At 48.1% G+C, this 14,442-nt stretch overlaps 1 protein-coding gene across 2 annotated transcripts in view; it reads right to left on the minus strand.

Moving 5' to 3' along the window:
* Positions 1-14,442, minus strand: part of ARMH4 (armadillo like helical domain containing 4) — a 56,727-nt gene that overhangs the window by 23,216 nt on the left and 19,069 nt on the right. For both annotated transcript variants that reach the window (XM_088539145.1, XM_088539150.1), the window contains exon 5: positions 10,302-10,553. In XM_088539145.1, coding sequence (XP_088395271.1) covers positions 10,302-10,553 — 252 coding nt within the window. The remainder of the gene's footprint in view (positions 1-10,301; positions 10,554-14,442) is intronic.

Consider the following 14,442-nt stretch of genomic DNA (forward strand, 5'->3'; position numbering starts at 1 on the left):
GCGTTTCTCCAATTAAAAAATCAAACAAGCAAAGCGTTAGCACCCACAGGTGCGAGGCAGCCCGAGGCTCTGCTGCTGGATCCACGCAGTGATGCTTCTCCAGGTGCTTGTTGCTACCTGGCATTAGGAACCCCACTGATCTGTACCCTCATATTCACCTTCAGAGCTCACATATTAGCGACTGATGCCTGCACCCCAGCCTGGCTACGGGGGATGTTTCTTGCTGCCTTCCCTGGGTTCAGTCCTCGGCTTGCACGAGCTATCAGAGCCCACGGGGAGTCAGGGTGCTGCTGCGTGCACAGGGCTGGCCAGACCAGCACATCCCCCCACGCGGAGCGGGTTTGCACATCTTGGAGCATTCAACTTGCAGTAAACTTAACTGCTGTGACATCTGCTCCGAGCCTGCCAGGATCCAGAGCTCAAAGCTGGACATAAGGAGCCAGTGACACAGAATGAGGCAGAATGGTCCTAGAGAAGGAAAATATTCTTTACTCACAGCCTTCAAAACATTTTTCTACATCAATAACATATTATTTGCCCTTACTAAAATTAACCTTCCTAAGCAGCACCTACAGAAACACATTCCAGCTACACACATACAATCTGAAAGCATTACTTAATTGAGGCTATTCATACAGTTGAGCACTACACTTGACCCTCTACTCAGCATGCCCTGCTACTGAAAAACAGAAGGAAACTGTATTTAACCAGTTCTTACAGAAAATAATAATGCTCAAGAGGAAGGTATTTTCCTGCTAGGATATTTATACTGAATCCTATGTTATCATTTTGCTATACTGACTTATGGGTGGTTACAAGGAAAGCCAGAGCTGAACAGGGCAAATAGCACCTCCCAAAAGCTTTTGCAAAGGAATAAACTTCTGCCTGGATGGAAAGGGCAGATGCCAAGATCTCTCCTCACTCCTGAAAGCAAAACACGTTCTCAAGTCTATGTTATGTGACAGATATATTAAAAGGAAACAAAATCAGAGCAACTCTAGGAGGAGAGAAAAACAAAAAATACATGGTCAAGTGTGGGGAAAGGGGAGAGAAAGGTGATGAAGAGCCCTTTGAAGTCTCTGGGGAGACCTTCGGTGGTACCAGACCAGGTTCCAACCGTGCTAAGAGAAGAGTCAGGTTAATGTCAGATTATTGCAGACGCAGAGGCAGCTCCAAAGCCCGTTCAGATCCACACGAGCCAGAGCTGGGCTCCTCACGGTGACTTGCAGCAGCGTCGGGGACCCGTCACCGCGCGATCCCCCTGCCCGCCGTGACAAAGTGTCCCTTAGAGAAACAGGAGCAGGGAAAGCCAAGGGAAACACACACTCGGGCTGACCACTTCTAAACCAGGGCTCGGGACCTGACTGCATTCAGTCCCCTTCCAGAACCAGCTCTGTGGACAGCACAAGTCCCAATTCTCCATCCGGGCAAACCTGGATTATGTAAATACTTGAAGGAGAAAGTCAGTCTGAGGAGCCAGAGGGAAGAGGCTGGGGATATGTGGGGAAAGCAATCTAAAACCAAGAATAAAACTGCAAAAACCTGGGAGAGCTGTTGGTCTCGCTTCAGATTAATAAAGTTTCAAGCACGGATGGCATTGCCAGTATATTAAAAGAAATGATAGGCTAGTGGGGAACAGCCCTGCCAAAACCCTTCATTACATCCCAGGCTTGGATGGGGCCGTGATTAGAGCTGTTCAAAAACAAGACAGGAAAAGAAAGCAAAAGCCTCAAGTAATGCCTGGCAGATCGACCCCTCTCTGTGACTAATGCTGATAGCCAGCATTTCTGCAAAACAGCAGTTGTTGGAGCTTTGAGGTAATTATTTTATTGTCAGTCAGAATGGGAACAATTTACTTATTTCCAATACGTGTTTCTACCTCGCTCGCAGGCAGGCCAGGATTTATATGTTTATCAGGAGAGCATCCTTCCGGAACGGAACCCGGAGCTCCTTTAATCCTGAAGTGGTCTTAATTTGGAGCAACACCAAATGGGAGCTGAGCTCCCATCAGTCAGTGGCGCTTCCCACTGACCAAACGGAGACAGAACGGATCTACATTCTAATTAGCAAGGAATATTTTCCAACCACCTTCTCAATAAAGTGCTTTCTCTCTCCCTGCTACAAGCTGCGGTGAATTCTTTACCTTCATTTTTCACTTAATTCAACCTGCCAATAATTTAACCCAAAAGATGAGCCTCTGAGGCAAATCCCTAGAAGAAGAGAGGCAATTCAAAGCCAGTGAGCCTTAGCAATCCCTGTTTCCTTTTTTTCTTTTTGGAGGGTTTAAGTACCCTTCAACAAAGAGATATTTTGCACTGATACACATTTCACTTCTGGAAAAGAAATGCAATTACCTCAACAAAAGGACAAGCCTCTTACACAGCAAAGCTACCTAGACCAGTGCATAAAGCAAAAATTAATAACTCTGACCCGGGGAAAGTCACCGGGCTTGCTGCGTTCTTCAATTAAGCTAAGTGATTACTAAAAGCAAAGGGCAGAGGGGGCAGAAAACAACATCCTGTGGCTAAACGAAGCCAAGTTTTCCGGCATTTATCAACTCAGGGGTGGAATAGGAGGCAAAGCGCACTGAAATGTGGGATTTCACAGCACCTTGGTCTGGGCTGACAAAAGGAAAAGCACCAGAAATGCTGGGGGCAGCCAGGGCCTCCCGCTCCCAGCTTCTCCTTGTGCCTGAGGACCCTGGGTTTTGCTGACAGGAGGAAGGAGAGCAGAGCCCAACCTGGCCCCTCACCAAACAAACATCTCCAAATCGCCTCCAGCATTTCAGGGTTGGTAACAAATGGGTTTAGCTCATCTCCCTTGGACACAGGTTTAACTGGACACACCAACGTTGTGGACGTGCTGCTATTTCAAAGTAATGTATTTAGGGATATTAGAGCACTGCTGTTTCGCAAAATACTCCTCCAAAAATGTCAGGTTAAAACACCAGCTGAAATCTCCTACTAGAGGTTTCTGTGAAGAAGGGGCCCTGCTGTCTTTGCCTCCCTTATGATAAATTGCAAGCCCACACATTTTTTTTTTTATCACAAGCAATAGCTTTATTTCACCTAATAGCTGTTTGCTTTTAGAGCTGAGTGTGATCAAACTAATCCCAAATCTTCCCTTTTGCCCATCCCCGTTCCCCTCTCTTGGTCCTTACTTCTACTACGAAGACCGTAATTAAGGTGTTTCCAAGTGGCTCGAGCTCCGTTAGCAGCTCCCACCCGACGGCTCGTACGCACGCCAAGACTCTGCCTCACGGCGGAGCAGCCACGCCGTCAACTTTTACACTTAAAATCCACCGGCCTAAGTCACGAGGGCACTGCAGCCTCGTGCTGGGGGTCAAAACGGAACAAGACGGTGGTAGGACAGGCTCACGGGGCCTCGACTCACCGAGTTTCATGTCTCTGTCGGGCCCTGTCCTCAGCACTTGCCGCTGAGCACAGGGCCTCTTGCCTCACAGGGCCGCGCTGCAGAGCCCGTCTGAAACACTCCTTATTGCATCTGCCTTCAGAGAGAAGTGGGATAAGTCCAGCAGGAGAAAGAAACGATATTAAAGAGGCGAAGGAAGACACATTCCCCCAAGTCCCTTGGGATAAAAATTGAAGAAAAGAAAAAACCAGGCTCCAAGGTGAGTTATTGTAATAGCGTGTGCCACCACGAGCTGACGAAGAGGATCATTATTGTTTAGAGATATTTGGATGCAAAATTTCTTTGACAAGTCAAACCCGATTAAATATTTGCCTGCTCTAGGATTAAGGGACAACCGTGAACCATCTCAGAAGAGATTAAAAACCCTTAAAATAGTTTTAAAAAAAGAAGTCATTCCAAACCAAGAATGCATTCCTTATGAGGAACAGAAACGATTGATTTAGGCACAGATTGATTATATGAGCTTCATCACTGCTTTGGAGAGGGAAGGGGAGATAATGAGAAACATATGGAACTGTATAAATTATTTAGAGTACCCAGAAAGACAGGAAAAATGATCATCTGCCTTTCCGAGATTGCTCGTTTGAGTTTGCAGCCACTTTGGAACACAGACCTTGCACAGCCAATGCTTTGTGCAACAAAACACCCATAAATATACACAGAGCTAAGCTACGGAGGGCTGGATTCCTGCAGACAGCAGCACTCAGCACATGTAGGGAAGAAAACCTTGCTGGCCCTGAGGCTGCTCCTGGCTCCTGCCAGCCACTCCTGCCTGGGGTCTCAGCAGTGCTTTTCCTTCCCCATTTTTCTTCTTTGTACGTAGAAGATGGGCTGAGAGTCTCTAATGTTTGGGGGCTCATGATCGTAAAATTGCTGTAGTTAAAATGACCCAAGCGAGGCACCATTTAGAGGGAGAAACACAGGTGCCCTCGTCCTTCCTGAGGCAACGTCGGCAAGAGGAAAGAAGTGCCCAGGCTCTAATTCTGCTCACACACTTCAAATCGCGACTCTGCCGAAGGCTGACTGGGTCACTCGGCCTCTCTGTGGCTTTGCTTGTCACCTGTAAAACACGGATAACCTTTCCAGGATAATTAGGAAGATAAATGCGTTAAAAATACGCGACATGCTGGTGTTCCAGTAATGGGAGCTGTAAGAGCACCTAAAATAGACCCGTTCTGGACAGCACTTAAAGAACCTGCTCCTAAACTCTGAGCCTCTGAATCTGTCTTCCTAACGCTAGTTATTTTGGGGCATAAAAGCATTAATTCTGGCTCCTGTAGAAAAAGACCTTTCAAATATGCATCATCATCTAGCACTCAGCCTCACCTTCATTAACCAAAGTGGCTTATGTTGTGCAGGAGGCGGGGGCCGTTACCACTCCAAATGGCTCCATATGTCTCACACGTACAAAACAAATCCCTGCACGCACCGAAGCAGCAAAATTAAAGGCCAAGCAAACTGTCCTGGCCCTCCTGCCACTACCTCACCGTGGATAGAAGCACCAAGTCTTTCAGCCTGGGGCTTGGAAGGTTGGCAAACACTAGGGCATGTACCTTGAGGAGCATCTCCTTGCTCTAGCACAGGGTTCTCACACCAGTGCAGGGTATTTGGCTGCATCTCATCTCTGTGAAACGGGGATGGGGTAGTGGTCACAAAAGGGGAGAATAAACACTGTGAAGAAGCGGGAGAAAAGCACAGCCACAATAACCATCACCGAGACACAAGCAGAGGTGCTGATCTTCATGGAGGTGTAACACAGACCGCTCTCCTTAACATATGTGAGGAATAACTAAAGGATGACCTAGAAATCATTCACCAAGCTCTAATTCATCTAAATCCAACTGAACTTCTTAGAACTCATGAACACTTGTTTTCACTTAATCACACACACAAAAAGGCTCTTTAATTCATACTCAGAGAGCTGAGGTTTCCAGGACTTCTGACACTCCTCAGACAGTGAGTGTCACCTACTGCACACCGGTCAGGTACAACCCAAGGAGGAAGGAAGGTCAAGGTCATCCCCTGCACAACCAGAGGGTCCCACAGCATTGCCAACATTTCCCTCATTGGCCTCCTCTGAACAGAAAGTCTTTGAGCAGAAAACCAAGCAGTGGGGTGCAAGCGTTGCTGCTAAAGGATCAACTTCTATTTTATAAAGATACCGATGACATCATCTTCTGCTTTACTTTTATCTAAATGTTGTTGGTTAGGGAGTCTGCCGTTGCACTATAAAACTGACAGCGTCATTACTGGTGCATATAAACAGCTTTTGCTCAGGAGATAATGCAGGACCAGTGGACTTTCCAGAACTGACATTTTTAATAATTCTGGTCTTTTTTTTATTTTTTTCTTTTTTTTTATTGACTAGTACAAAAATGCAAACTCTGCCTCTTACTTTGTCAAACTGCTTGTTGACAGAGTTACCTGCTCTTCAGGGAATTTCAGTCTGTCAGACATCGGGCTACAGAAACTCAATAATTGGCCTGAGAATAGCTATCTAATACTTCTAGGCTCTTCTGCACAGTAGATTTTAAAGTTAAATTTCAAAATTTTGAAACTGAGAGAATGGAAGCACACCGAAGAGAATCAATATTTGCAAAGTGTTTTAGAGATGGAAGATGACAACTATAAAAGTTTGGTGCTTAAAGAGCAAAAAGGAAGAGAAAATAAGAAATAAACCCAGTCCCTTTCATCACTTAACAGATTAGTGAAACAAACACAAGGGTGCGAAAATTGGCTACCAGGTGAATGCAGTAATTTATTCCAACAGAAACAGCCCCAGCTACTCCCCAGAGAGACCAGTCATCAATGGAGCAAACTGCAGTAACCTTGCAGGATCTGCTGCAGTCCATTGAGGCAGTGAACTGCAAGGCACAGCGTGCAGAGTGGCAGTGTCCAGGACGTGCTGCAGTGCTCTGCCTCCTCTGCGTGTCCCTACCTCGCGCTCTGCTCACCCCGATGGCTCTCCGGGTGTCCCTTCCTCAGCTCCTCCTGTGCGGTGCCCCAGGTGAAGCAGGACAAGCCCCTCTCTGGACCGTAATTCCCTTGCACAGGACAGAAGATCCTTCACATCTCACCAGTTTTGGGAATGCTTCCCCATCAGGAGAGCACCGCTCTGAAGACGCGCACGGTGGGCTGAGACAGGCAGCAGATCCCAGAATCCCAGAAAGGCTGAGGTTGGAAGGGGCCTCTAGGGATCATCCAGTCCAGGCCCCTGCTCCAGCAGGGATACCCAGGGCATGGGGCACAGGGTGGCATCCAGGCGGGTTGGAAGATCTCCACAGCCTCTCTGGGCAGCCTGTGCCAGGGCTGGCACCCTCACAGATCAGAGCCTTGATCCAGCTGGACCTGGAATGACTGCAGCTCCCTTTCCCAGAGGCTGAAGCTAGGGACGTGCAGTGGTTATGAAGCCGTATCAAAATTAAAGTCAAGTGAATTTTAGCTTTAGAAGAAAAAGCACTTAAAGGAGAGAGATTTCAAAGAACAAGTTCAGAAGAAAAGCACTTAGAGGAAAAGGATTTCAAAGAGAAATAGTTTACCCATGTATCCAGCAGATCTAAAGGTTTTACTAGTCCTTCATGGAGAGCCTGGTCCTCCCAGGCACTCCTGCACAGCAACACGGGCAGCTCTTCTGCTTCCTGGCATTTTCTTTTATTTTGGGGGCATTCCTTTTATTTTAGGGCCTAAAAGGCCCTAAGGCCTTTTTTTTTTTCCATCCTTCTTGCTCTGCCTTTGAGTGCTCCTATTAACCCACCCCACAAAGTAACTCTAAGTGGGACCACATGCAGACACAGTAACAGAAACCAGAGGGAAGAGAAGCACCACAGCACCACAACAGCACCAGAGAAAAAAAAATGCCTTGGAGATGCTACAGGCCTGTTAGCACCTCCTTTCTCCCACTCATTCCCAGTAAATGGAGCTTTGAAACAACCTGGGTTCAATTCCTTGCCTGGTCTGATTTCCTGTGAGCTTAGGCAAATCCTTGTTTTTTTCTCTGTCCCTTCTGTGTAAAACACAATTTCCCTGCCTCTTAGGAACATTGTAGGCATAAACACATTCTGGATGAGGAAGGAACCAATATCAAATAGGTATTTAGGTCCTACACAGAAGAAAAAAAAAAAAAAGAAAAAAAAAAGAGTAGTTGTCCCCTTACATAAGCATTTACCTGGCAGAATAAGTGTGAGTCACAGGCAGAGACACTGATCCTACTGCTTCCCTCCTTTCTCCCCACGTCACGTACAAAAGTCATAGCTACCTCCTGAAGATGAAGTCAGCTCAACCAAAGCCTCATCTTCTCCCTCACCACTACTCACACAGGCTGCAACAGCTTCAAAATAAAAAAAAATCCAAACTGCCTGGATCTGGTGCCACATAACACAGCCAGGTACGGATAGAGGATGCAGAAATTCACATGCGCCCAGTCCCCCGCGTGCCTAGACTCAGACTCTGCAGCTCAACTGACTTGGCGGGCTTCACAGGGGGCTCTTCCAATTTGCATGAGGCTAAAGAAAACGTAAGTTAGGGAGAAATATCCCATCTTTTGCCACACAGTCAATTTATTCCATGACAGAGGTTTTTAGAAAGGCTATCTTTCCAAAGTCCAAGACAGAGAGAAGGTGATGGAGGGTGAAGGCTGCAGGATTGAGTAGTATTGGACATCAGAAACACATCTGGCCTGCTGTGCTCAGCAGAAGGTCCCTGGGAGAGACACCGCAGAGTGAATCCTCCTGCAAGGCTGTGGCTAGTACTCCTCTTACGAACACGAGGAGGGGTGAAAGCCACACCATGTTTCAGAGCCTGAGGCTACTTATTCTCTGTGCACAGCTGCCACAAACACTCTGGGCAGAGAGGTTTCCTGCCCACCAGCAACAGCTTCAGCCTCTGGTCACTGCTTTTCTCACCTGCCTCCTCTCCAAGGCATCTGAGACACATCTCCTGTCCTGAGACTTCTCCTCCAGCAGCAAACGTGCTAGGGATGGAAAGAGAGTCAAAACCCCATTTTAGACCTGCAGCAGCTGTGAACAGAGCCCTACCTGATGCCTTCTGCAGAACAACCTCCTACGTAGAGCCAAACATCATGGCAACATCCTGCGTCACGCGTAGCCCCTTCAGCAGACACCAGCCGGCCTTCCAGACTCACCTGCTCACAGAGCCTGGCCTTGCACCCTGTGCTGGGACAGGGTCCTGCAAGAGCCCTCTGGTGACCAAAGCCAGATGACACTGCACCAGCCACCCAGCTGGGACGGTTAAATGTACTAAAAGCACTAAAAGGACATCAGGGTGTCAGGGTATCTTCCTCCTCACCACGCAATGTGGTGCCTGATGTGTGGGGACGCACCTCGGAGTTTGCAAAACACTGTCCCTTGTACACAGGACAGCTTGGGAGGCAAAGCTCTGCAAAGCCCCAGGGCTGCATGGCCTGAAACCAGGCAAACAGTCCTGGTTTGCAGCTACGTTCTTACCAATACCATCAGCACTAGCCTAGTCCTACCTTTTCTTCTGAGACACCACAGAGATCCTGCAAAGACGAAATGAATAAGAACACAAAGCTATTGAAGTGACTTCCAGCATAACCCTACGTATCTTATGCTCTTCTGCTGTCATGTAGCTCTTTAATCTGGCCTGCCAAAGTCAACCAGAAAGCCACTAAAGATTTAGAATTATTCTGCTCATGCATCAACTGCTCCTGTCCAGCCTGATGGGATAAGAAGATATACAGAAGGAATGTGACGTGTGAACCATCAAATACGCTGTTTTTAAAGCAAAAGTTAATCAGCCAGGGAGATATCAGACCTGATGCAAACTCAGTCTGCCCTCAGAAGCAACCCTCCCATGGAGTTCTTGAAATATGCTCTTTGATTCATTTCAAAGGAAACTAACAACACTAAAGCACGCTGGAAACAGGATTACAGGGGAAGAACTGCCAGGGTATATCAGAATTAAACATTCATGGGAAATTTTATATATATATATGTGTGTATATATATATATGCACACACACAACCCCCTAACATAAAACAACGCAAGATAAAAACACAATATAAAAAAGAGTTTGGAGATTTCTTTCTTTGGCAGCTCCACCACAACAGCCCAGTCTCTAACAGTCCTACACACACACTTTCAGTACAGTCTTGATTCAGCTCCCACAGATCCACCTGGAAGGATCCCGTGGTTTTTACTGAGACATGGCTTCAAATCTGAATATAATGGAAAAATGATCCCAGCACCTTCCCTGAGGCGGACAGGACTCTACCCTGTCACGCACCAGTTTTGTCTTGGGTCACATGAAAACAACACAACACTGAGGAGCTATTCCTAGGTGAAATAAACTAATAAAGTCATAAAGCATGGTACAGAAATTAACTGGGAATAAACTGAGTAAATCTTTGTATAGGCCTTGGAGGCTTGTTCTGCTTGCCTTAATGCTACCACCATAGAGCTGTGTCCCTGGACCATGCACACCTTACAAAATGATGGAAAAGTTGCCCTTACCAGAATGCCACTGAAGCAGCTAAAGGCCTGATTAGCAACTTTTTTAGCAACTTAATTAATTTATCCTCATGGGATTTGTGACCACGTCAGGCAGAGGGAGCTGAAGTTTCCCTGGGTGTTTTACCTACGAAGCATTTGTGGCCCACTCTTAGAGCCAGACAACGCTAACCCTGGGGATGAAGGAGCAGCTCCGTGGCACTCGCAGAGGCTGCACTCCATCATCACAGGGATAAAGTCTGCTGGGGAGGACAGTGTGTCCTCTGGAAAGGAGCACTAAACCTGTGAGGCCTTCAGGTGCAATGGATTGCCCCATGTGGGAATGAAGAACAGCAGACACGTCTTCCTTAAGCGCAATGGAGGAAGGAACCGTCTCTTACCTAGACCTTGGTTCTGCTGCTCCCACTCGATGGTGTCGGGAACCTGATAGGACACCCCGGCCAGCTGCGCCGCGGGGTTCTCCAGCCCGGCCAGGGGCTCCTGGGAGGTCTCACCCGGCAGCGTGAAGCCTGGCAGCTCGGTGTCACCCTCCAGGCTTTCATCCATCGAGTCTATGTCCTTGTCCTCCTCGTCTTCCTCTTCCTCCTCCTCTTCTTCCTCCTCTTCTTCCTCCTCCTCTTCTTCCTCACCCTCTGGCCAGGGAGACAGAAAAGCAACATAAGGAAAGATCCCACAAAACAGAAGGTTCTTAGGTCTATGACAGCGAGTACCGCGACAGCCACCCCTCCAGCACCCGTTTATGACAGCAGGGACACCCAGGGGGCTCGTTGAGCAGCGCTCAGCAGCACCTGCAGCCACCTGGTGACAGCAGGGGACCGTCCTTAGACAGCCAAACCCAGCAGCAGTGAACAGGAGCACCCACATGTGCGTGCACGTATGTAACGACAGCGCTGCTCTCTGCTCCAGCAAACACTCCTGCTGGGCTCGAAGGCAGCAGCTCAGTTCTGCTTTAACAGTTATTAGACCTTGCACAGCTCGGGAAAGGCTGCTGCTTCCCAGCCCAATTACAGGGATGTGGTCCCTGCGAGCGCCTCAGTCGCCTACGTGATGACAGCAGCAGTGCTCAGCAGGTGCAAACCAGCACTCCTGTCACGAGCAGTTTATACCAGCCAAAAAAACGACCAAAGAAAATTCAACTTGGGATCGGAAGGGAAGGCAGCGTGGCCACCACTTCGCCTGCAGCAGATGGATGCGATGCTGGCAAAAAACCTGTGGGTTCTCCACAAGACGAGGCAAAATAATACCTGAAATAGCATCGCACTTTGAAATTCTGGTGTTTATATTTGCAAGCCAAGGAACCAAAACGTGGTATTTATGCACTTTACCTAATTCACGTGAAACTCCATCCAATCATTTTAAAAAAAAAGCTTCCTCATGATGCACCCCAGCTGGGAGAGCCCATCACTCTGGATCAGAGGATCTGGTTTAGCTGGGGGGCCCAAGACTGTGTTGAAAACAAAAATCCAGGCAAATCTACGCTAGTTTTTTTTTTGTATGTTCCTCTATTTCTGTCAGAGTTTACCTCGTATATGTTACAGACTTGCCAATGAGAAGGGAGTGGATCAGGAAAGACACCCAAGAAGACGCGAACCTCATACCTATTGCAAATAAAGCAACCTTAGCAATTGCATGATTTTCCTCCTCGTCTGCTGCTTCCCTCTTGCCTGTTTTGCTACGTTTCTTTAATTCTAATGCAGGTACATGCTTTAAAACAGTGCATTTTTTTCCAGCTCACCAGGCAGTTCCCCTCCGCCACCTTTCAGTTTTAGCCCTGCACTTTCTACAGGAGAGCTGCTATTGGGGTTTAGTGCAGGGTCCTGCTGGAGCTTATCCTTCAGCAGCTGGAAAGGGGTGATCACCCCTGCAAGCAATCCCACCCCACAGAGCACCTAATGGAGCTTGCAGGAATACAGTTAGCTGCTTAAATTCCCATTAGGCTTTGTTGCTGCACCCAGCCTTTCAAGTCCATGTAAAAATTGTCCATGTCAAATTGTGTGTGTTTGTGAAAAAATAGCCTCTCTAAAGCTGAGAATGGCACCTGGAGGATGTGCACAGAAAGCCTGCAGAGAGGAGGTCCTCTCCCTCTGCTGGGAGCACCACAGCTAAAAGCAGAAGGTTTCTAAACTTTAGGAGCAAAAATGACAAGGAATGAGTGAGAACAGGAGCCTGAGCAGAGATTTTTCCCTAGATGCATTGAGTGAACAAGGAGCCCAGAGAAAAGAGAGATCAGCACTTACATCTGCAAGAAAACAAGTTTGGGTTTAAGAGCCTCTTGCAGCTTTTGCTAGCCAGATGGGAGATCCCTGTGAGGACCCAGTTTTGCCCAAGCGGGTGGCCAGCAGGTGCCTCTGAACTCTGGGCAGCACCCAGGGGCACTCAGCACTTTGGAAAACGGCCAAGTTGCACCAACCATCTCCAGCCAAGGCACAGCAAGCAGGAAAACACAACGCAGCCCCTGCAACAGCAAAGGGGGTCCTTGAGCCTTGTGTCTCAGTGCATTCACAGGGCTAAAAGCAGCATTTTAACCCCCTCGCCCGTCACAAACAGAGCTCATCTTGCTACAGGACGTGGAGCAGCGCAGAGCACCCCTTGGTGGACACGGCGAGGAAGCTGCACTTCCAAAAATCCAGCAGCTCCGCAGCCCGCGGGCTCCCAGCCAGGAGCCTGGCAGAGCTGGGCTGCTCACGCCAACTCCTGCGGGAGCTGCCCTGACCCTGCAGCTCTTCAGGGTTACAGCTCAGCTCACATTGTTGTTGTACCTGCGTGCACCCCTTCCTAGCCCTTACTTGCAACGTGGCTAAGAATTGTTATGGTTGGAATAGACCTTAAGATCAGTGAGTCCATCTACAAGGAAGATGTAGGCAGCATATGTGGAGGGGGACAATTTGAGATCCATGTGTCACAAAGACACGGGCTTTTAAGGACTTCATGCAGCCTTTTAACAGGCATTGAAAACTTCAGATTGGGAAGCATTATAGAAGAGCACCAAGAATTGAGTCTGAGATAAAACAGCAACAAAGATTTTCAGGAGAGTTTGGGGGGGACTTCCCAGCTTTATTAACAGTCACCAGAAACCACAAGGGCAGAGTCCTAGTGCAGGGCTCAGAACTGCTCCATCAGCAACACTCATGCAGCCCCAGCCTGGGATTTGCTATTTCAACAAAGCAGCAGACACCCCATGGTTGCTTCAGAAAAGACTTTTTACTACCAAAATGTATGCATCTGTGATAACCTTTAGGGCAAAATGGAGAGAAATGAGGGGATCACAGGGCCCGTTCTGCCTCCTGCCAATTCCAAGTGGCACCAGCCCCTGTGCTCAGCCCAGGGCTGGGGGCAGCAGACCCAGGCCTGAGGAAGCTGCTACAGACCCAACTCAAGGGACCTGCCCAGAGTTCCTGGCCCAGGGCCCTGTAACCAGCTGGAACTAAAGCTCCTGCTCTCATAACCCAGCTGAAGCCCATGGAGCTGCACAGAACTGGGAAGCTTGGCCCTCTGCTTTCAGTTAGAGACCTTGACTGTACAAGGGTATTTCTATTTTTAGACATTTCCCATTTATATTTGCTACCATTTTTTGTTCTTCAGAAGAATTAAGAAAGCATCATTTATCAAATTTGAAGCAGAAGAGAAATTCCATGCCAAATGCTGAGCTACAAGAATTTTTCACTAGGAGGTGAACAATTTATTTACAGTCAAAGTCAATTCAAACTGTAAGAAAAAACAACAAAAAAACTCAAGCTAAACAAAAAAGTGTTGCATGAATGTGGAGTTGGCACCAAATTCAAGTGACAGTGATGCCTGGACAGCAATGCAAGGCATCATTACGAGGGGTATATATTAGGAGGATCTCCAGGGGTGATTTTTATGCAAGACCTAGCACTGTAGGACATCCAGTGCATGATGCCCCTGTCTCTCTACTGGGGAACCCAGACCCAGAGCAGCCCTCTGGCTCTGAGATGGTACCTGGGGCTATTCTCCCCCAGGGGCAGGACCTCACTGAGCTCCATAACATCCCCCTCTACCCCTTTCTCCAGCCTGCAAAGATGTCTTGGAGCAGCAGCACAGCCCTGTGCTGCATGAGCAGCCTCACACACTTGTGCACAGCTAGTTTGTGTGTTCCCCAAAAACCCTTCTTCCCCCAGGACAAGGCATCCTCCAGACCTCCCCTCTGGTCTCACAGGCTGGGGACTCAAATGCTAAATCACAGCATAGACAAGATTCAAGGGGCAGTCCTGGCTAGAACAAGCTGCAGCACCAGGTTGTGCCCCACCAGAGCTCTGCTGGAGCAGAATGGAAGTGATGCAGAATTAGTCCCAACCTTTCCAACAGACTCTGCACCAAGGTTTGGAAACCAGCACCCATTTTTACATGGGCTAGACACTTCAAGGCAGCAATTTCTTTTGTTGTTGTGCATAGTAGAGCAACTACCCACCCCACAGACTGCAGCTCACCTCCTACCTCCATCCACTTCATACCCATACAGCAGTGTTGGGCCTTAGGACACACGCAGGCATGTAGAACAGA

The sequence above is a fragment of the Tinamus guttatus genome, unplaced genomic scaffold (genome assembly GCF_059628265.1).
Source record: "Tinamus guttatus ecotype Peru unplaced genomic scaffold, ASM5962826v1 Tinamus_guttatus_pri_ptg000048l, whole genome shotgun sequence".
In the NCBI taxonomy this organism is placed as follows: domain Eukaryota; kingdom Metazoa; phylum Chordata; class Aves; order Tinamiformes; family Tinamidae; genus Tinamus; species Tinamus guttatus.